The following is a 22,584-nucleotide window of genomic DNA, read 5'->3' on the forward strand; positions in this document are numbered from 1 at the left end:
TAAATATCGTCAACGGAGCTTGTCTGGCACACTGAGGGGTCTGTGTCTGTAGGGCACCAAATCTTAATGCCAGTCTGGCATACTGAGGGGTCTGTGTCTGTAGGGCACCAAATCTTAATGCCAGTTTGACACACTAAGGGGTTTGTGTCTGTTTCTTCAGGGCACCAATTCTTAATGCCAGTCTGATGCGCTGAGGGGTGTTTGTCTGTAGGGCACCAAATCTTAATGCCGCTCTGACACACTGAGGAGTCTGTGTCTGTAGGGCACCAAATCTTAATGCCAGTCTGGCATACTGAGGGGTCTGCGTCTGTAGGGCACCAAATCTTAATGCCAGTTTGACACACTGAGGGTCTGTGTCTGTATCTTCAGCGCACCAAATCTTAATGCCAGTCTAACACACTGAGGGGTCTGTGTCTGTAGGGCACCAAATTTAACCGAGTTACACCAAACAGCATGGAGGGATGAAAGACAATTCCATAACGAGTTTGTGTGAGAAATGATCATCTTTTTATTAGCAAGGATATTCATATTTGTTGCAAAGAAGCAAGACAGCTAACTGAAATCATCTGTTTAATTCTTTAAGAATGCATGACTGTAGCACACATCATATTTCACAGCTTATATACAAGCATTAGCTTTTACCTCTGTAGTATTCAGTGGTGCTCCTGTAGTTACGTATTAAATCACTAAGGCCGAGTGCATCTGCTCATGTTCTCCATTGTCTTAAGTAATCATCACAGCAATAAACACTTTTACTAAAACCTTTTTTAAACATTAGTCCACATTATGGATGACCATTTAATTCACGTTTGCCATTTGCGGATATTTACTTCTTGCAAAAACTGAAAGAAATGAACAAAAAAGTTCAAAGAAAAAGACAAATTTAAAGAAAAAGGTACAAAAGGCAAAGTCTCTTTCTGTCCCGTTACTCATTGAGTCGTCTTGGGATGAAAATCATCTCCAGCATGCCGTCAGGCTCGGCCGGGTGGATGGACAGGTCGTGGATTTTGGAGATGTTCTCCAACGAGCGGCCCTTCGCAGGCTGGATGGAGTACTGCTTCAGGATGGTCACGAGGATGGCCTTCATCATAAACATGGCGATAAATTTTCCCACACAGTTCCGGGGGCCTGAGCCAAAGGGCTGGAAGTAGCGACTGGGAACCTGCAAGGGTCCAAAAAAAATGAAAATAAAAAGCAGGGAAGTTACTGTATGTCTTACGTGAAGTGCGTTAGGCTGTCAGAACGATGACGTTTTTGGATCCTTACAACCACTTACACCTCCATGTACCTAAACAGGGTGTGTTGCCATTGAAACCCAAAGCACATTGTGGTGATACTGGCGAGAAAGGTGGGATTCAGACTACGGTGTTCAACAGACTTCTCTAGATCGATAAGGACTAGCAACTTTCTACCCTCTCGAACTTACACAGTTTTTAATGTTTGGGAAACGAATGGGATTAAATCATTTAGAGATTTGTATATAAATTATGTCTTCGCATCCTATGAACAATTACTGTACACTGTATACTAGCGTATAAGTCAGGTCTTGAAACCCGAAAAATCGATCATAAAATCAGACCCCGACATATACGTCCGTTCAAAAAAGCCACCCTTACATTTTTTTTTACATCTTCTTGTTTCCTCTGAACTCGCATCTATCTGTCATATAGTACCTTTCATATCTACCTATCTATCTATTATATAGTTTCTTTCATATCTATCTATCTATCTATCTATCTATCTATCTTATAGTGCATTTCATCTATCTATCTATCTATCTATCTATCTATCTATTATATAGTGCCTTTCACATCTATCTATCTATCTATCTATCTATCTATCTATCTATCTATCATATAGTGCCTTTCATCTATCTATCTATCTATCTATTTATCTATCTATCTATCTATTAATTATATAGTGTCTTTCGTACTATCTATCTATCTATCTATTATATAGTGCCGTTCACATCTATCTATCTATCTATTATATAGTGCCTTTCACATCTATCTATCTATCTATCTATCTATTATATAGTGCCTTTCACATCTATCTATCTATCTATCTATTATATAGTGCCTTTCATATCTATCTATCTATCTATCTATTATATAGTGCCTTTCCTATCTATCTATCTATCTATCTATCTATCTATCTATCTATCTATCTATCTGTCTATTATATATAGTGCCTTTCATATCTATCTATCTATCTATCTATCTATCTATCTATCTATCTATCTATCTATCTGTCTGTCTGTCTGTCTGTCCATCCATACAGTACATGCAGTATTCTTATATAAATGAGAGATTGCAGTTTTTGAATTTTGAATAAATTTGCAGAATTTCCTGACAATCCAATCAAACAGACTTGAGATTGTCTGTCAGGAAGAATGGGATCACCTGCCCAAAATTAGGGGCTCAAAGCTTGTCGAGATTTACCCAAGCAAGACACAAAGCAGGAAATGCTACCAAAGGGGCTTCTACAAAGTGCCAAATTAAGGGTCTGAATACTTGTATGAATGGGAGATTTCAATTTTTGCTTTTTAATACATTTACAAACTTTTCTGAAAATGGGCTTTCACTTAGTCATTGTGGGTTAATGAGTGCAGACTGGTCTCATTACTTTCTGATCCCACTGTATATTATATTCCAGTACATACAGGGTAGGCTTCACTGGACCACTAGAGGGCAGTAAATTATTTACAGTCAGATAGAGAAAAAAAGGAGTCTGGAAAACAAATTGCATGATACATTATTTCAAAATTACCGACATAAGTACATAATAATAAAGAATAAAGGCCTTTGCTGCCTGCACTGTTGGGCTGTTAAAAGCTCAGGGGAGACTGAATGGCCAGTTGGAGGACCAGCCGTTGACATTTCTAGGGCTCTGAAGCTCTGACATTTTATTTGTCTACAACACTGAATCCCGTTGGATTTCATTTGCCAACCAAAAGGCGCTCTTCAACGTCACAGTAAAAGAGATCTCTGCAAAGAGGTGTAAATTAATTACACAGAAAATATGTAATTTCATATATTAAGCATATACGCATGTCCAACCAATGTTGCATATTGCTTGTGGGTGTTAACTTATTTTATAATTTGTGGCTTTCTTAATGAATCCTCTCATATTATCATTTTTATCATAGCAGTTTCAGGGAGGTCTAGTAAGAAGGCACTATATAAGAATAAACTGAGCTGAACTGAAGCAGAAAGACCAAAGCGTTCAGGATGAAGGTGACGTCTGCCCCTTTGAGGTCACACCTTGGCATCTCCTCAGCTGCAATTCAGATGTTCAGCCTGCCCATCAAGACCACGGCGTTCAGTTCCGCTCAGCACTTTATCGATCCCAAGTTGTCATTACAATGGACGCTGCAGCCACTTGGATTCAATTGGGGATTACAAGCTCTTTTTGGATAAGCATTGACTGATGGCACAAGTCCCAATTACCTGACACAAAAGGGGAAATCAGAGCTTTGGTGATTGTACCATTGAGTCAAAATTACGTAGCCAAGCATCAACAAAGGCACACAATACAATACAATTTATTTTTGTAGAGCCCAAAATCACACAAGAATTGCAACAATGGACTTTAACAAGCCCTGACTCTTGATAGGCATTGACTTTGTAAGAAGTCAAGGAAAAACTCTCAAAAAATAATCTAATAGGGGAAAAAAAAATGTAGAAACCTTGGGAAAGGCAGTTCAAAGAGTGAGCCCTTTCTAGGTAGGTTGGGCTGCACGGTGCAGTGGGTGTCAAAAAGAAGGCGGGTCAATACAATACAATACAATACACAGAACAAAAGAAATCCTCAATACAATACAATAGTAAAATAGAAATATTACAAGTACTAAGTAGAATTCAACAGTAGATGATATCACAGAATACGATTTGTTCCCTCTTGTAATGTTCTCTTCTCCTTCTCGCCTCACAGCACCAAATCCCGCCCAGTGAGGGAATGTAGCTCCGCCCCTTCGAGTCTGAGCTCTTTAAGAAGCCCGGCTGCCTGCAAGGAGGCGTCACTTTCCACTTGGAGTAACCCACTGGATGACCCTTGCTTATTATTTTTTTTTTTTTGAAAGCCCTAAAGAGCTTTTTTTTTGTTTGTTTTGTTATTGTGCCCGAGTGGCAATTTGCTTTTCCGCCTCAAGGCGTACTTTTTTTTTTGGACATTTGTATTAAATGGGACGACCTGGTTGGTGTTACAGCTTTCTTTGTTGCTTGACCTGTCATTCCTGCACCTGCTCACAATATATAGGGGTGGGCAAAAGTGGGTTTACAGTTGTGAGTGTATAAAACACAGAGATTATTCTTGTATTATTTATTTATTAATTAATGTATTGTTTATTTGCAATATTTGACTTCTTCTTCTTATTATTATTATTAAAGTGTGCTTGAGTGTAGCAATGATAACCTGCATGTGTGTGTTTCTTTGTTTTGTTTTTTTCTGAGGAGTAAACCAAAGTCAATGATTATATTTTTATATTATTATGTACATTAAAGACCCATCAACAACAAATCAAATCAAATTAATAATATATTGAATAATAATTATAAAAGTAAGGTTGAATAAATTTTTCGGTTAATGGAAAAAGTCCAAACGTTGATAGGAATCTACATTTTGTACATAATACTTGTATGCAAAATTTGGTTGACCTAAGTGAACGTGTACTCACATTATCGTGTTTATACACAGACACACACTCACACAAAGACATAACTCCAAAAATGGTATTTTTGGACTCAGGGAGGTCTAAAACCTCAGATTCATCAAAATCTCGACATCGAATCTTTGGACGATTCCAATACTTTCCCCATATTTCGTATACGAGAAAGTCAGGAAGGTCTAAAACCTCAAGATTCATAAAAATCTCAACATCGAATCTTTGGATGATTCCAATACTTTCCCCATATTTCGTATACAAGAAAGTCAGGAAGGTCTAAAATTCAGATTCATCAAAATCTCAACATCGAATCTTTGGACAATTCCAATACTTTCCCTATACTTAGTATATGAGAAAGTCAGGGAGGTCTAAAACCTCAGATTCATCAAAATCTCGACATTGAATCTTTGGACGATTGCAATACTTTCCCTATACCTCGTATACGAGAAAGCCAGGAAGGTCTAAAACCTTGAAATTTATCAAAATCTCGACATTGAATCTTTGGACGATTGCAATACTTTTCCTATACTTGTATATGAGAAAGCAGAAAATGGAATTAAAATAAAGGGAATAGATGTCAACTAACTGCAGAAATTGGTTACCGATTAAGAAAGTGGCAGGAAAGAAAATATGTAGCCACAGCAGCCCTCCAGGGTCATAGGTGGACACACCTGCTTTAACCTCCTTAGCTTTAGACCTGAGCATCACTCGGGCTGTAAAAATAGTGCTGAAAGTGTTAGCCCTGAGTGTCTTTCGGGCAACGGTATTGATGTATCTCACATAAGCGTTAGACCGAAGATCACTCAGACTGTAAAAGTTCTATCCGCGTCAGGCCCAAGCGTTACCCGGGCAACAGTGTAGACACATCTTCCTCTGACCTCATAATGGCGTCTCGTAAGGAACGCCTCTTATCAGCAGGGATGACATTCTATCTTCAGAAAGTGAAACTGAAATGGTTAGTGAAACGAGAGGGATTCTGGGAATTCAAAAGGGATATACGTGTCACTCGCACATGTGCTCAGTGTGCTGCTCATATTATTTTTATTATTATTATTGTTTGTGATATTTTTATACTTTCTACACTTCTGACTTTGTACTTTTAGTGTTTTTCATGTTTAAGAGTCTGCGGTGAGCTGGCGTTTGTTTCCTGCCTTGCGCCCTGTGTTGGCTGGGATTGGCTCCAGCAGACCCCCGTGACCCTGTAGTTAGGATATAGCGGGTTGGATAATGGATGGATGTTTAAGAATAGATTGATGAGATTTAACAAAAATATTTTTGTCAAGCCGTTTTTCGAGAAAAAAATGTAACGCTAAGGAGGTGAAAGGATATTGGAAAAAAATAAAAGGGTGAAGGAGGAAAAAAAGCAAAACGCTACATTAGAAGAGAAGAGCAGCATGTACACTGCGCGGCTTTCTCTTTCTCCAGAGAACGCACACTGAGCCCCAAGGAATCATTCCGACCCAATCTGTCTGCTTACCGTTTTTTGAAAGTTTTCCAGATTAAATTCATGAGGTTTCACAAAAAACTCTCCTCTCTGCATGAGACCGATGTTTAAAATGATGTTGGTTCCTTTCTTCACAAAATGCCCATCGATGATGTTGTCTTCTGTCGCCTGGCGCATCGAGAAGTTCACCACGGGCTGAAACCTCAGGCTCTCGTTGATAAACATCTCCAGGACCTTGAAGTTCTGCAGATCTCCATTTTGTATTTGCTTGTCTCCTGTTGTGGAGATGACAAAAGGGTCACACAAATGCAATACTCTTAGAGGCGCTGACAGGCCGTGCTGCACTGTAATACGGGCACACAGCCGACATTACATGAACATGAGAACATGAGAACAATCGGGACGAGAAGAGGCCATCCAGCCCAACAAAGCTCGCCAGTCAGTCCTGTCCACTTAATTCTGCAAAAATAACATCACGTTGAGTTTTCAAAGTCCCTTAAAGTCCTGCAGCCTAGAAAATGTTTAACGGACACCCCCCATTGGAATGCCCCAGTTTAAGCAATAAAAGACAGGCAGGAGAAAGCGTCAGTCGTTATTCTTTATCTAAATCTTGCAAGAGGCAACAGCATACCTTATTAGCAAGTGTTGCAAAGAAAAGAGCGTCCTCGGTGCCGTATTTATACAATTCATTAATGAGATCATAATTCTGTTAGCACGATTGACTACACGACATGACATGACAGACATTGATACGTTAGATGACCACAATTAATTCCGTCCACTGGATGAACTCATTTTAAAATCACCATCTTGATCCACTGCACTAATTCCCTTCACCATCTTAAACATTTCACTCAGGTCTCCTCTTAATCTTCTTTATCTTGAACTGTAAAGGCTCAGCTCTTTTAATCTTTCTTCATAACTCATCCCCTGTAGCCCTGAATCAGCCTAGTCGCTCTTCTCAGGACCTTCTCTAGTGCTGTTATGTCCTTTTTGTAGCCTGGAGACCCAAACTGCACACAGGACTCCAGATGAGGCCTCACCAGCGTGTTATAAATCATTAATTGGACTTTAGTCCACACATCAGGTCTCCTTTTCATCTCCTTTTTCTCAAACTGAGAAGGTTCAGCTCTTCTGATCTTTCCTCATAATTCATCAGACCTCTCATTGTGTATTCTGACCTCACATTTTAACTTCTTACGTGTCGTACTTTATTTACATTTACTAACATTCAATATCATCCCCTGTAGCCCTGGAATCAGCCTTGTCACTCTTCTCTGGACATTCTCCAGTGCTGTTATGTCCTTTCTGTAGCCTGGAGACCAAAACGTCACTCAGTAGACCAGATGAGGCCTCACCAGTGTGTTATAAAGCATTAATCTCCTTTTCCTCAAACTGAGAAGGTTCAGCTCTTCTGATCTTTCCTCATAATTCATCAGACCTCCCATTGTGTATTCTGAACTCACATTTTAACTTCTTACGTGTCGTACTTTACATTTACTGACATTCAATTTCATTCCCTGTAGTCCTGTACTCAGCCTAGTCGCTCTTCTCTGGACCTTCTCCAGTGCTGTTATGTCCTCTTTGTAGCCTGGAGACCCAAACTACACACTCAGTACTTCAGATGAGGCCTCACCAGTGTGTTATAAAGACTGAGCAGAACCTCCTGTGACTTGTACTCCACACATCAAGGTGCTATATAACCTGACATTCTGTTTGCCTTCTTAATGGCTTCTGCACACTGTCTGGCAGTCGATAGCTTAAAGTCCACTGTGACTCCTAAATCCTTCTCATAATGTGGACTCTCGATTTTCAGATCTCCCATTGCGTATTCAAACCTCACATTTTTACTTCCTAGGTGTAACACAACATGAAGTTGATTCAGTCTTGTTGACATCTACAGTACAGTAGTTGTTGCTTTATTTATTAAGAAAGCATTATTTAAGTTACACTTTTAGCTGACACAGTGCTGGTGTAATCACCAAAATGAAGGTGCCAGAGCGATCCTTCAAGGCGATGCCATAGGAGACCCATCCTTGTCTCCCAAAAGACCCATCCACACGAAGGTTCCAGAAAGAACCATCAATTATTTGGATCCATAACAAGCTCCATACAATAAATTCTCATGAACAGAAGGTAACACATTTATGAAATACCACTGGGTTCTGATTTTTAAATGACTCTTGCTACATATGTACAGTAACACGGGCCAAGTTCAGGTTTTCTTGCTCTATTCTGTCCTGCTAGGTAGCTAACTGTTAAAGATTTTGGGTTTTTTTTTCTACATATTAGAAAGTCTTTCATGGCAGAAAGAACCAACTTAATAAGCAAAGAACCCTTCCCAGAATGAAATGATGCTCAGCCAAGCAATGCAATCTACGAGGAACCACACAACCCAGTAAAGAACCACCAAGGGCCAGCATTCCTGAGAGTGTGGTTGCTCTCCGTGAGGAGTCTGCACGTCTTCCCCTACGTCAGCAACAATGACTTCTGTCTGTCACACCCCAAATATACGCATGTGATGTAACGCGGTGGCTGTCAAGTGCAATACCACAAAGTAGAGAGACCAGTCAGAATGAAAATGACAGACAAGCTTGTTAAAGGCAAAGGATAGAAGAACATCTCCTGTGACAACAGTTGCAAACGTTACTAAGACGTTTATGGTCCACAGCACAGGATGTGGCCACAAGAAGAATATTGACCCCAGAATGGGCAGAAGGATAGTGTGAATCCAAAGCGATCCAAAGCGATACAAGCTGAACTCCAAGGTCAAGGCCCATCAGTGTCTGATCGCATCATTCATCACTTTCTGAGTGACTGTGTGCTTAATGGAAGAAGAACCAGCAGTACTCCACATAAAAAAGCCAGACTGGAATTTGCTAAAATGCATATTGAGAAGCCACAATCCTTCTTGGAGAATGTCCTTTGGACAGATGAGACCAAACTGGAGCTTTTCAGCAAGTCCCATCATCTCTATGTCTACAGATGAAAAAATGAAGCCTTCAAAGTCTGGGGAGCCTCCTCTTCATTATTTAACCTCCTTCCCCTTGGCAATATCTTTCGTAAAAATAACATTCATTTCCACTGTTATGCTGATGCCACCCAGCTCTATCTTACTAGTAAACCTACTTTTCCCTTTGCCCCCTCCTCGCTTATTGTCTGCATAGCAGAAATTAAATCCTGGCTCTCCTCAAATTTTCTTAAATTAAATAGTGACAAAACTGAGGTTCTCCTTACTGGTACAAAATCAACATTATCCAAAATTGATCATTTGTTATTGATAATTCCTCTGTCTCCCCTTCCCCACAGGTTAAGAGTCTGGGTGTCATCTTCGACAGTACACTATCTATTCAGACCCACATCGATAACATCTCCCGGTCTGCTTATTTCCACCTGCGTAATATTAATCGTATCCCCCCCTTCATCCCTCACCACTGCTATCCTCGCTCATAGCATTGTCACTTCTCGTTTGGATTATTGTAATTCCCTCTTCTTTGGTCTAACTCGCAAATCTCTTTATAAGCCAGTGGTTCTCAAACTGTGGGGCTTGCCCCCTTAGGTGGGCGTGAAGTAACAAAAAGGGGGGGCGTGAAGATGTGAAAAAAAGAAAACAAGAATCGAAAATATGAAAAATACATCTATTGAAACCAAAACAAATTAACTTAAACTACATTCTGATACTAGAAAAATAAATACAGTAATCCCTCGCTATATCACGCTTCGACTTTCGCGGCTTCACTCTATCGCGATTTTTTTCTCATACACGCTTACACTACGCATGCGCTTTCTGAGAACTTTTATCTAAGCCCTACGATGGCTCCTAAACGTGCTGCTTTTTCTAAGCCTTCTGACAATAAAACTAAGCGCCGGAGGAAGATGCTTAATATCCAGGAGAAGGTGAAACTCTTGGATATGATTAAAGATGGCAATACTCTACAAAAGCCTCCTCACGCATATGAAAAGACAGCGCCAGTAACTGCCTATCAAGATGTTCTTCAGCCGCGCACCCAGACACCCACTGCCTACTCCTAGTACTCCTTCAGCGGAAGAAGACAGCAACGCACCTGCTGAAGATACTGCACCACCTCTGAAGACTCTCCTACTGAGGTCGTGCCTTCATAGGTTAGTGGTTGTGTGTAATTAAATGTACAGTACAATAATCTACTATAGAAAAGCGTTCGGGATTGTCCTTCCGTCCCATGAGTGCAAAGCGTAGCGGTATCCCGCTTATTACAGACTTACTACTTGCGGCTTGAGGTACGAAGCTACGCGATGTAAGCAGAGTTCTGGTGCTCTCATCGTTCCCTTGCTTTTGTGCGCGATGCGCTGGAAAAATAGACAAAATTATGTCTCTGGAAATAATTAACGTTGATGGAGTACAAATGCCTCACCGCGTAGTAAATATCAGGGGAGATGGTGCTTGCTTATTCTCAACTATAGCTTATTTAGTGCATGAAACTCCGTCTTTAGCGGTACAGACATTGTACGACTTTGGACAGGCACTTGAGGGGATAAAAAAAAACACGTAGGTTTTCGGGAGATGTTATGAATGGGCACTTTGATGTTCTCATTCCCTACACTTACTTGCCTGATGTACACATGGAACGCACAAAAATTGAGGATAAAAGTCGGTCGCCTTAAAAGGCGAGTGCGCCTAGTAATATGATATTTGTAACGTCTAATTTTCTCTTATTTTGTCTAATATATTGGGTAATATGAGTGGTGACTAAAGGGTGTTATTTTATGTCTAGAGGGCTCTGATAATGTTAAAAAACGTATTTAGAAGGTCGTAAACAGGTTTTCTATACTCTAACTGCGAAAATATTCGATTTATAAATAAAGAACCCTACTTTGCGAAAATTCATTTATCACAGTAGAGTCTGGAATGGATTAACCGCGATAAACAAGGGTTCACTGTATAGAGTTAGATAAATGTCGATAAAATGCATCTATGATATATCATTAATTAAAAAAGAACAAACTGGTATTAGTGGGCTCCTTTCAAAAAAACATTAGGGGGGCACGATTAAAACTTATGAAAACGCGGGTCGCAAATACTTAAAGGTTGAGAAATGCTGTTATAAGCTTCAACTGATTCAGAATTCATCTGCCTTCCCTCATCACTACTAGAGCCCCCTCTACTCACCAGCAGCTTCACTGGTTTCCGGTTAAGTTCCGCATTCAATTTTAAATTCTCCTGTTAACATTTAAGGCCCTCCACAACCTCACCCCTCCATATCTGTCCAAACTCCTCCAAGTTGCCATTCCCTCCCGCACCCTTAGATCCACTTGACTGTGCCCCTTCGCCCGTCTTACCACCATGGGGTGCAGAGAATTCAGTTGCTCTGCACCCAGCTTTAGACCTCATTACCATCCGATCTTAGAAATATTGATTCATTCTCACTTTTCAAATCTAAACTTAAAACTCATCTAGTTAAGACGGCTTTTTCTCTTGGATTAGAATTGCTCTGCCTGATTTTATTTTTTGTATTTGTTTTAGTTTTGTTTATAATATGTGTTTTATCTATTGTTTGGTGTCCTTGAGTGTTTAGAAAGGCGCCTATGAATAAAAAAAATTATTATTATTATACATCCAGCCATCCATTCATTATCCAACCCACTATATCCTAACTACAGGGTCACGGGGGTCTGCTGGAGCCAATCCCAGCCAACACAGGACACATGTGTTATAATACATTTTTCTTTAATATTTATGTCACTATATCTGGACAACACTGTTATGAGTTTTATTCACATGTGCATGCTAAGTTTGGCACACAGGGGCTCAGCATTTAGAATTGCTAGCCAAGCATAGACTAGATAGCCAAAGACAACTGGAGCATTGTATAGTCAACCTAAACACAGAATAGTGTATTTCTGTCCTCTGTCAGCACAAAATCTTCTTTCCTTGTTGGGAGAATGAGAACCGGCATGTAAGCCTTATGATATTTCTGTATTGTGTGGAGGAGGAGTTCAGTCCCTACCTGCCCTTTTTTGGAGACAGAGAAGACCAGCAACAGCCAAACCCTTCGAAGCAAGTGTCGGACCTTCGTCCGAAAATCCTCTCAGCGTGGGGACGAAAAATGGCAGACTGTGTAGATCCAGATTCCCACCTGGATAAAAGTCTTTGTCATATGTAACCGCGTCAACCGTCAGTAAATGTAAGCTAAAGTATATTTTTTCTCATGTGATTCTTATACCGCCGTAATCACGATGGGAGGGATATCGCCTTTTCTGTCATATTACTATATTGTTTAGTTACTCATTGTGCCGCAATTTCAAAAGAACACATTTTCTGGAGAGCTAATGCCTCTTAAGGAAACCGCATGGCAGGAAACAAACCCTGGGCAGGGCGCCAGCCCACCGCAGGGCATGCACACACACACACACACACCAAGCACACAATAGGGACAATTTAGAATCGCCAATGCACCTAACCCACGCTGACACAGGGAGAACATGCAAACTCAAACTGAACCTGGGTCTCCTAACTGCGAGGCAGCAGCACTACCCACTGCGCCACCGTGCCACCCGTGTCTCATTTCTTGTTATTGGATTGTGCAGATTTTGTCGATTACACAGGTCTACAAAAAATGATTTATTAATTATTCCGACCAGCTCTTTATTACATTTTTTACACTGATTTCAAATGTGAAATCAGAATGAAGCCAGCACGTCAGGTTTTCGAGATACGCATCATTGACGTTTTGACATGTTATCAGCACGATATCTGGAGTTTGGACTCTGTCCCACCACAATTGTTTTGATGTGTTTATTCTGAAAACAAATCAGAAGACGATACCAGCATATTCTCCACAAGCTCAGCAAAACTCTCTGCTCTGTGACTGCCAAGAAAATTCTGGACAACCCGCACGAATGTTTCCCATGTTGCTGATTCAGTGGACTTCAGTTTCCTTTTGAACTCATCGGCAAGCATCAGTTCATGGATTTCAGGACCAATAAAGACACCTTCCTTAGTTTCGGCTTTACTTTTTTCGAGACCAAACTGATTTCTGAAATGCTGAAACGCATCAACGTTTCTGTCCATCGCCTTGACAAAATTTTCAAAATAATGGTGAATCTAATGAACAAAATGTCCTGAAATGCAACGTTATGTTAAGGAAACAGTAAAAACGATTACCTACAGCAGCGTCAAGCCTGAGTTGTGTTGCTATGCTTAAGAGTCATATCCCGAAGGTTGCCGGTTCGTATCCCCGTCACGGCCAAAAGAGATCCTACTCCGCTGGGCCCTTGAGCAAGGCCCTTAACCTTCAATTGCTACAGTGGCGCTGTACAATGGCTGACCCTGCACTTTGACCCCAAGGGGTATGCAAAAACCAAGTCATTTCCTTCGGGATTAATAAAGTTAAACAAAAAAAAATGAAAAAATAAGACTTGGTAATCAGTAACAGATATTTTTTTCCGCTAATTAAAAATTAATAATTTTTAAATAAAATTAATAATGACAAGGTAAACAACTCACAGATGTTAGTAGTGTGTGGCATCCCTAGTAGAATTACCAGTATTTATCAAAATGGTTATCCATCTTTACTGTCCAGTCACCCTAGTGGTCCAAGACCTGGAACATCATAACTAAAAAATGGGATGTGCTGAACGAAAACGGTTTTCAGATTTGCAGTTAGCAAGTGAAATTTGTTAAAGAACAGGTGGAAGAATCCCAGTAGCAAAATGCTTGTTGACCAGTGTTATTAAAGAAAAGACCACCAGACCTGCTGTGAAACATGGAGGAGGTGCAGTTATGTTTTGGGGCTGCTTATCTGCATCTCACATGGCGTACCTTGAAGATAATGCAGAGAACAATGAAATCTCAAGTCTATCAGGTGTGGGGACTTCCCTTTGGCACTGAAACCAGGGAAGCTGCCGTGGGAGGCTCATTACGTTCCCCGGAACACTTGGTGGCAGTCCCCATGGGTGGGATCGTGGCCACAATCGTGGAACACCGGGGCTCATGCCTTTTGGACTCCGTGGCCACCGCCAGGGGGAGCGGAACTGCTTAACGATAATTACCACCTGAAACACTTCTGGGTGGGCTATAAGAGGAGCCTGCAGCCACCACTCAAGGAGCCGGAGTTGGGAGGGGGGAGACGAAGCTGCCGAGAAGAGTGGAGGAAAGGAAGAGTGTTTTTGTGATGTTGTTTTGTTTTGGTGTGTTTTTTGGGACTGTGTGGTGCCTTTGGGACATGGGGAAGACGTGCCCTACAGGTGAAGAAAATAAAAAGTTTATTTATTTTATGTGTGCCTCACGGTGTCAGTCTGTGTCGGGTCTGCGCCCATATAGCGCCTTTTCATACAGGACATTCTGGAGTGAAACATACTGCTCAGTGTCAGAAAGCTCTGTCTCAGTCACAAGTCAGGGACCCTCCAACGGGATAAGGAGCCAAAACACCCAGCTAGACCATGGAGCGGCTTCTGCTTTACCACCTGAGGCCACAGGTCCGTCACGCCCTAGACCCTCTGCAGTTCGCATACCAGGAGAAGGTGGGAGCGGAGGATGCCATCATCTATATGCTACACCGATCCCTCTCCCACCTGGACAGAGGCAGTGGTGCTGTAAGAATTATGTTTTTGGACTTTTCTAGCGCCTTCAACACCATCCAACCTCTGCTACTTAGGGACAAGCTGACTGAGATGGGAGTAGATTCACACCTGGTGGCATGGATCGTGGACTATCTTACAGACAGACCTCAATATGTGCGTCTCGGGAACTGCAGGTCTGGAATTGTGGTCAGCAACACAGGAGCGCCGCAGGGACTGGACTTTCTCCGGTCCTGTTCAATCTATATACATCAGACTTCCAATACAACTTGGAGTCCTGCCACGTGCAAAAGTTCGCTGATGACACTGCTATGGTGGGCTGCATCAGGAGTGGGCAGGAGGAGTACAGAAAGTTAATCAAAGACTTTGTTAAAAGGTGCGACTCAAACCACTTACATCTTAACACCAGCAAGACCAAGTAACTGGTGGTGGCTGGTGGAGGCCTAGGCCCCTCATGGACCCTGTAATCATTAGAGGTGACTGTGTGCAGAGGGTGCAGACCTATAAATATCTGGGAGTGCAGCTGGATGACAAATTGGACAGGACTGCCAATACTGATGCTCTGTGTAAGAGAGGTCAGAGCAGACTATACTTTCTGAGAAGGTTGGCATCCTTCAACATCTGCAGTAAGATGCTGCAGATGATCTAACAGACAGTTGTGGCGAGTGCCCTCTTCTACGCGGTGGTGTGCTGGGGTGGCAGCATAAAGATGAAAGACGCCTCACGCCTGGACAAACTTGTTAAGAAGGCAGGCTCTATTGTAGGAGTTAAGTTGGACAGTTTAACATCTGTGGCAGAGCTACGGGCACTAAGCAAACACCTGTCAGTCATGGAGAATCCACTGCATCCACTTAACAGTGTCATCTCCAGACAGAGGAGTAGCTTCAGTGACAGACTTTTGTCACCGTCCTGCTCCACTGACAGACTGAGGAGACCCCACACTATGCGACTCTTCAATTCCACCCGGGGGAGTAAATGCTAACATTAATTTTATTTAAATTTTTTCATTTTATTACTATTTAATTTAATATTGTTTCTTTGTATCAGTATACTGCTGCTGGATTATGTGAATTTCCCTTGGGATTAATAAAGTATCTATCTATCTATCTATCTATCTATCTATCTATCTATCTATCTATCTATCTATCTATCTATCTATCTATCTATCTATCTATCTATCTATCTAACCTTGTACCTTTTCACTGCGGTTTTATAAGTCCGATCAGCAAGACTAGATATGTCACACACGTTCATTAAAGATATTAGCCAGACTGTCAGGGTGTATAATAAACACGTAGAAAACCTAGGAAATACGGCATAAACTCCAATAATCTAATTAAAATCACTATTTTAGAGGAACAATGTATTAAAACTATAAAAACAGATCGCAGATTAAACAAAAATATACACAGAGCGCTAATAATAATAATTTAGTTCCTATTCCAAATAACAATAACGCACATAGTACTCATCTCTGCACCTCCGAAACATTAAATATGGCACTATTAAATGTCAGAGCTTTAACTAACAAAACGTTTTTTATCAACGATCTTATTAGTGATAAAAAAATAGATCTTATTGCACTAAATGAAACATGGCTGAATTCAGATGCCGCGTCAGTTTTAATCGAATCTGCGCCTCCGGATTACAGTTTTACTCATTCAAACCGCCAGGGAAAAGGGGGGGCGGATTGGCTAACATTTACTCGAGCCGATTAAAATGTAAAGATGTCAGTTTTGGTAAGTTCAAGTCCTTTGAGTATCTCGCCGTTGTTATTCATGGAGATTCTCAAGTTCTAATACTATCCGTGTATAGACCTCCTAAATATAACGCGTCGTTTTTTGAGGAATTCTCTGACTTAATGTCAATTTTAATTACTAATTATGACACACTCCTAATAGTTGGCGACTTTAATTTTCATATAGATAATCAGTGTGATCTAAAAGTAAAAGAATTTATGAACCTCCTGGATTCTTTTGATTTGAGACAACTCATAAATCAGCCTACACATAAAGCAGGTCATACATTAGACTTAGTGATTACTAAAGGACTGAAAGTTGATATAAAACAGATCATTGATATTGGTCTATCAGACCATTTTCTTCTACTTTTAATATAGAAATAATGATAAAAACACTCATGAGAAGCATATTGTTAAAAACGCTTCTTTGATTCGCAGCAGCTTTAAAACTTACAAACATTTTAAGCAATCAGTCCGTTTATAGTGCCAGCTATAATAGCGAGGACAATGTAAATAGTAAGGTGGAAAGATTTAATTCTAAAGTGAGAGCTGCTGTTGACATAGTTGCACCTGAAAAGACAGTGAAAAAATCTTCTAGCATTGGTATACCATGGAAGACCCAAAGAGTGTCTGATTTAAAGAGAACATGCCGTAGAGCTGAGCGTCAATGGAGGAAGAGTAAACTTACTATCCACCACGAAATATTAAAAGTCAAAATAACAGAATACAATAACACTGTCCGTCTTGAGAGACGCTGCTATTTCTCTAATATTATAAATAACAATGCTAGTAATCCTAGAGTCTTATTTTCAACAATTGATCACCTACTAAACCCAGGTAGCTCAAAGGAATGCCTCCTAAGTGCTTCCAGTGAAACCTGTGAGGCTGTCGCTGTATTCTTCAATCAAAAATTAATGATATTAGAAATAACATAGTATATCTCCCCAACACTAAGGATCCCCTAAACCCCAACATCCTGTTATAAACAAATTAAACTCTTTCACTAGGATAGATTTACCTGATTTACAAAAATAATATCTCAATTAAAACCCTCCACCTCGCCCTTGACCCGATACCAACAAGGTTTTTCAAAGAAGTATCAGGCGTGCTAATTGATAATGTTCTTGACATAGTAAATTCGTCACTAGATACTGGGGTCTTCCCAGACTGTCTTAAGACTGCTGTAGTTAAACCCCTACTTAAGAAACATAATCTTGACCCTCAGCTCTTGAAAATTTTAGACCCATCTCTAACTTGCCCTTCTTAAGTAAAGTTCTAGAGAAGGCAGTCATTATGCAGTTAAATGACCACCTAAATAAACATGCTATTCTTGATAAATTTCAGTCAGGTTTTAGAACAAATCACAGCACAGAAACTGCACTCGTTAAAGTAGTAAATGACTTTGGGTAAATGCAGACAGAGGCCATTTATCTGTTCTCATCCTCTTAGATCTGAGTGCTGCATTTGACACCATTGATCACAACATTCTTAGAAATCGCCTTAGTCAATGGGTGGGCCTCTCTGGCAGTGTCTTAAATTGGTTTGAATCCTACCTGACAGGGAGAAAATATTTTGTTAGTTGTGGGAATTACAACTCAAGACACATGATATCCAATATGGTGTTCCACAAGGCTCTATCCTGGGTCCGCTGTTATTCTCAATCTACATGCTTCCGTTAGGTCAGATTATCTCAGGGCACAACGTGAGCTACCACAGCTATGCTGATGACACACAGCTGTACTTATCAATAGCACCTGATGACCCTGATTCTATTGATTCACTAACACAATGTCTGACTAGTATCTCAGAATGGATGAATAGTAATTTTCTCAAGTTAAATAAAGAGAAAACTGAAATTTTAGTGATCAGCAATAATGGATACAATGAGGCTATTAGAAATAAACTGGATACATTAGGATTAAAAGTCAAGACGGAGGTAAAAAGCTTAGGGGTGATTGTTGACTGTAATCTGAATTTTAAATCACATATTAATCAGATCATTAGGACAGCATTTTTCACTTAAGAAACATAAGTAAAGTTAGACCTCTTTATCACTGAAAGATGCTGAGAAATTAGTTCACGCGTTTGTTTTCAGTCGACTAGATTACTGTAACGCACTCCTCTCAGGACTACCCAAAAAAGATATAAATCGTTTGCAACTAGTGCAGAATGCAGCTGCTAGAATCCTAACTAGGAAAAGAAAATCAGAACACATTTCTCCAGTTTTGATGTCACTACACTGGTTACCTGTGTCATTCAGAATTGACTTTAAAATTCTGCTTATGGTTTATAAAGCCTTAAATAATCTCGCCCCATCTTATATATCGGAATGTCTGACACCTTATATTCCAAATCGTAACCTCAGATCCTCAAATGAGTGTCTCCTTAGAATTCCAAGAACAAAACTTAAAAGAAGTGGTGAGGCGGCCTTCTGCTGTTATGCACCTAAAATCTGGAATAGCCTGCCAATAGGAATTCGCCAGGCTGATACAGTAGAGCACTTTAAAACACTGCTGAAAACACATTACTTTAACATGGCCTTTTTATAACTTCATTTTAATCGTAATTTAACTTAATCCTGATACTCTGTATGTTCAATTCATCATAACAACTATTCATGGTGGCTCTAAAATCCGTACTGACCCCTACTCTCTTTCTGTTACTTTTTCCGGTTTCTTTGTGGTGGTGGCCTGCGCCACCTCCACCTACTCAAAGCTTCATGATGCTCCAACAATGATGGACGGATTAAAAGGAAGAAGTCTACGTGACCATCATCATCATCAAGCCCTTCCGTGAGAACCCTAAATCCAAAGAGGACTGTTTCATTTATGTTAGGTAGAATGCCCAGAGGGGACTGGGGGTCTCATGGTCTGGAATCCCTACAGATTTTATTTTTCTCCAGCCGCCTGGAGTTTTTGTTTTTCTGTCCCCTGGCCATTGAACCTTACTCTTATTCGATGTTAATGTTGATTTATTTTTTATAATTATGTCTTTCATTTTTCTATTCTTTAATATGTAAAGCACTTTGAGCTACTGTTTGTATGAAAATGTGCTATATAAATAAATGTTGTTGTGTGCAAACATTTTATTGGCAACATACAGAGAGACAGCGACAGGCACGCGCCCATTGCATGTGTGTGAGGGACAGCGCAGTCTGAGGTGAAGTGACGCTCGTCTCGTCGCACCTCGTGTTTCTCCCCTGTATATGAACAGGAAATGCGCAAATTCAGAGATTTTGACTATATCCATCCATCCATTTTCTAACCCGCTGAATCCGAATACAGGGTCACGGGGGTCTGCTGGAGCCAATCCCAGCCAACACAGTGCACAAGGCAGGAACCAATCTTGGGGAGGGTGCCAACCCACCGCAGGATTTTGACTATAAAATTATATAAATGATTTTTATTTTTATTACTATTTAATTTAATATTGTTTCTTTGTATCAGTAATTTGCTGCTGGATTATGTGAATTTCCCCTTGGGATTAATAAAGTATCTATCTCTCTATCTGTCTATCTATCTATCTATCTATAGCGCCTTTCATATCTATCTATCTATCTATCTATCTATCTATCTATCTATCTATCTATCTATCTATCTATCTATCATATAGCGCCTTTCATATCTATCTATCTATCTATCTATCTATCTATCTATCTATCTATCTATCTATCTATTATATAGTGCCTTTCCTATCTATCTATCTATCTATCTGTCTATCTATCTATCTATCTATCTATCTATCTATCTATCTATCTATCTGTCTATCTATCTATTTATCTATCTATCTATCTATCTATCTATCTATCTATCTATCTATTATATAGTGCCTTTCATATCTATCTATCTATCTATCTAAAAGAAGCCAAGAATGGCTAACAACAAACCACTGGAATATTCTGAAGTGGTTATATACTGTACGAGTCCTGATTTGAATCCTATCGAACATCTATGGAAAAACCTGAAACGTACAGTCTGGAGAAGACCCCTTCAAAGTTGACACAGCTGGAGCAGTTTGTTCAGGACGAGTGGGCCAAGCGATCTGTGGACGGGTGCAGACGTCTCATGGAGTGCTTCGGGAATCACTTGTGTGCGGTGATTGCCAACTCTAAAGGTGGTGTGACAAAAGTCTAGGTTTAAGGGTCCTATCATTTTTTGGTCCATGCCATTTTCATTTGTGCTCTTATTTGAAATATTCTGCTGAATCCAAACTCGAAAACAAAGTTTGATTTCTGGTAAAAAGCAAAATAAAAGACAATGGGTGCCAATTACTTAAGTCAGTTTCAAGTTATTTCTGTGACAATTGTGGGGTTGTGTTTTTTTTTTCGTAGAGGGACTACCAAACAAATTTGACCAGTCTGTATGAGCCGACAGCACGAGACCCTCATCATGCCAGTATTAGGATATCCTACATACCGTCTGTAAGTTTTTGATGAAGCTGTTTTTGGGTTCTGCGGTGGGCTGGCGCCCTGCTTGGGGTTTGTTTTCTGCCTCGCGCCCTGTGTTGGCTGGGATTGGCTCTGGCAGAGCCCCATGACCCTGTAGTTAGGCTATAGCAGGTTGGATAATGGATGGATGGATGTTCACACTGACAAGTGATTAGGACCAGTTTAAAATAAATTTGAATTAATAAAGGCTTCACTATGTTGTGAGATATCAGGTCTTTTAAACATAAAGACAAAATCTGAATCCCAAAACGCAGCGGCCAAAGCTGAGGATGGCATCATCACATGAGACGCAGAACTAGCCTTGGGTGCATGCCAGCTGATCACATGGCACACTCGTGTATTTTATTCATCGTGTATCATATTAGCATGAGCTAAACTAAAATGTTTCACATGAAATAACATTAAGACAACATTCAACAACCTCATTAGCAATCTGGAGGACGTTGCGGCATGTCTGCTTAGATCAACACGTCAAAACTAAATGGGTGCTACGCATAATGGCAGTAAGCCAGGTGTGAGGGGAAACCAGACCACCCGTAGGAAAGAGAGAGAGCACACAAACTCCACAGAGGGAGCACCCAGGCTTTGTTGTGAGTCAGGAGTGCTGCAGCTGCGCCACCATACTGCCTTAGATATAAAGAAGAATATAAAATACACTTACTGTGATTCCTAACAGTATGATATGTTTGCTCTCTTTTATGTAGCTAATGAATCATTGAAACTTTAATAAAGATGTCACGCCAGCTTCTCTTAACCACAGCCTGGTCTATGAATAAATAATTTCAAGGAAAAATAAAATCTTAAATCAAAGTAAAATAAAATCTTAAATCAAAAATGGCCTTTTCCCAAAGCACTAACAGAGAGTGAGTAAGCGTTATAATAACAGCGCACTCCTCCAAGTAGTGCTCAGCTCTCCTTAAGGTTCAGAAATTACAAAGGACCCCTTCTGTTCATCAGCCTCGTCTCATTCACCGGCTCTCACAGTCGCACAGCCAGATAACATTCACTTTCTACTTCATCCATTTTGTAAAGCCTGTCGGGGTCTTCACTCTGCTTGCTGTACACTTCTGGAATGACAAAGTGTGGGATCTTATGTAATCTCTCTTGCCTTAGCTAAGCGTTCCTTTACTGTGAGCAGTGACATCCTTCACATCTTCTACAGCTCTGTGATGGCCAGTGTGGGGTGCTGGGCTGGTCACATCACTTCAAGAGAAAGCCCACTGAATTAACAAGCTAATTAAAAGGGCAGGGTCTGTTATGGGACACACTCTGGGCCCTCTGGAGGTAACAGAAGAGGTGAGAATAAAGTGTCACACATGTGCACCTTGGGGACAGCTTTAAAGCTTAGGTGATGGCAATTCTTCACCGATCCACAAGATGGCACTGTTTACTAACACCTCTTCTCTTCCTCCTGCTACAGATTGGATGACTGACAGCCCTACCACCTCTGATGTCACTTCTGGTGTCTGTCCCCCTGGACACGCCTCTCCCTGCCTGGCCTGTATTTAACCAGAAGTGTCACCATTTTGGAGCAGTCACTTTGGAACTTGCATCTATAAAGACATCTTTTATTTTTCCCTTTTCCAATGTGTTTATAACTCACATTTATTTTCAGTTATATGGGGTTTGCTTGCCGGTGCCCCAAACCTTTATGTTTGTTTGTGTTTTATGTTACAAAAAGAGAAAACTAAGTGCCATTATGAACAATGGTGCACATCCTCTGCCTGTCACAC

At 40.5% G+C, this 22,584-nt stretch overlaps 1 protein-coding gene across 2 annotated transcripts in view; it reads right to left on the minus strand.

Moving 5' to 3' along the window:
• Positions 1–484: 484 nt before the first annotated feature.
• The window catches only part of LOC120539946 (aromatase), a 53,642-nt gene continuing 31,542 nt past the window's right edge, over positions 485–22,584 (minus strand). For both annotated transcript variants that reach the window (XM_039770325.1, XM_039770324.1), the window contains exons 9-10: positions 6,141–6,382; positions 485–1,162 (exon numbers count right to left, since the gene is read on the minus strand). In XM_039770325.1, coding sequence (XP_039626259.1) covers positions 926–1,162; positions 6,141–6,382 — 479 coding nt within the window. In that variant the 3' untranslated portion in view covers positions 485–925. The remainder of the gene's footprint in view (positions 1,163–6,140; positions 6,383–22,584) is intronic.

The sequence above is a fragment of the Polypterus senegalus genome, chromosome 12 (genome assembly GCF_016835505.1).
Source record: "Polypterus senegalus isolate Bchr_013 chromosome 12, ASM1683550v1, whole genome shotgun sequence".
NCBI lineage: Eukaryota > Metazoa > Chordata > Cladistia > Polypteriformes > Polypteridae > Polypterus > Polypterus senegalus.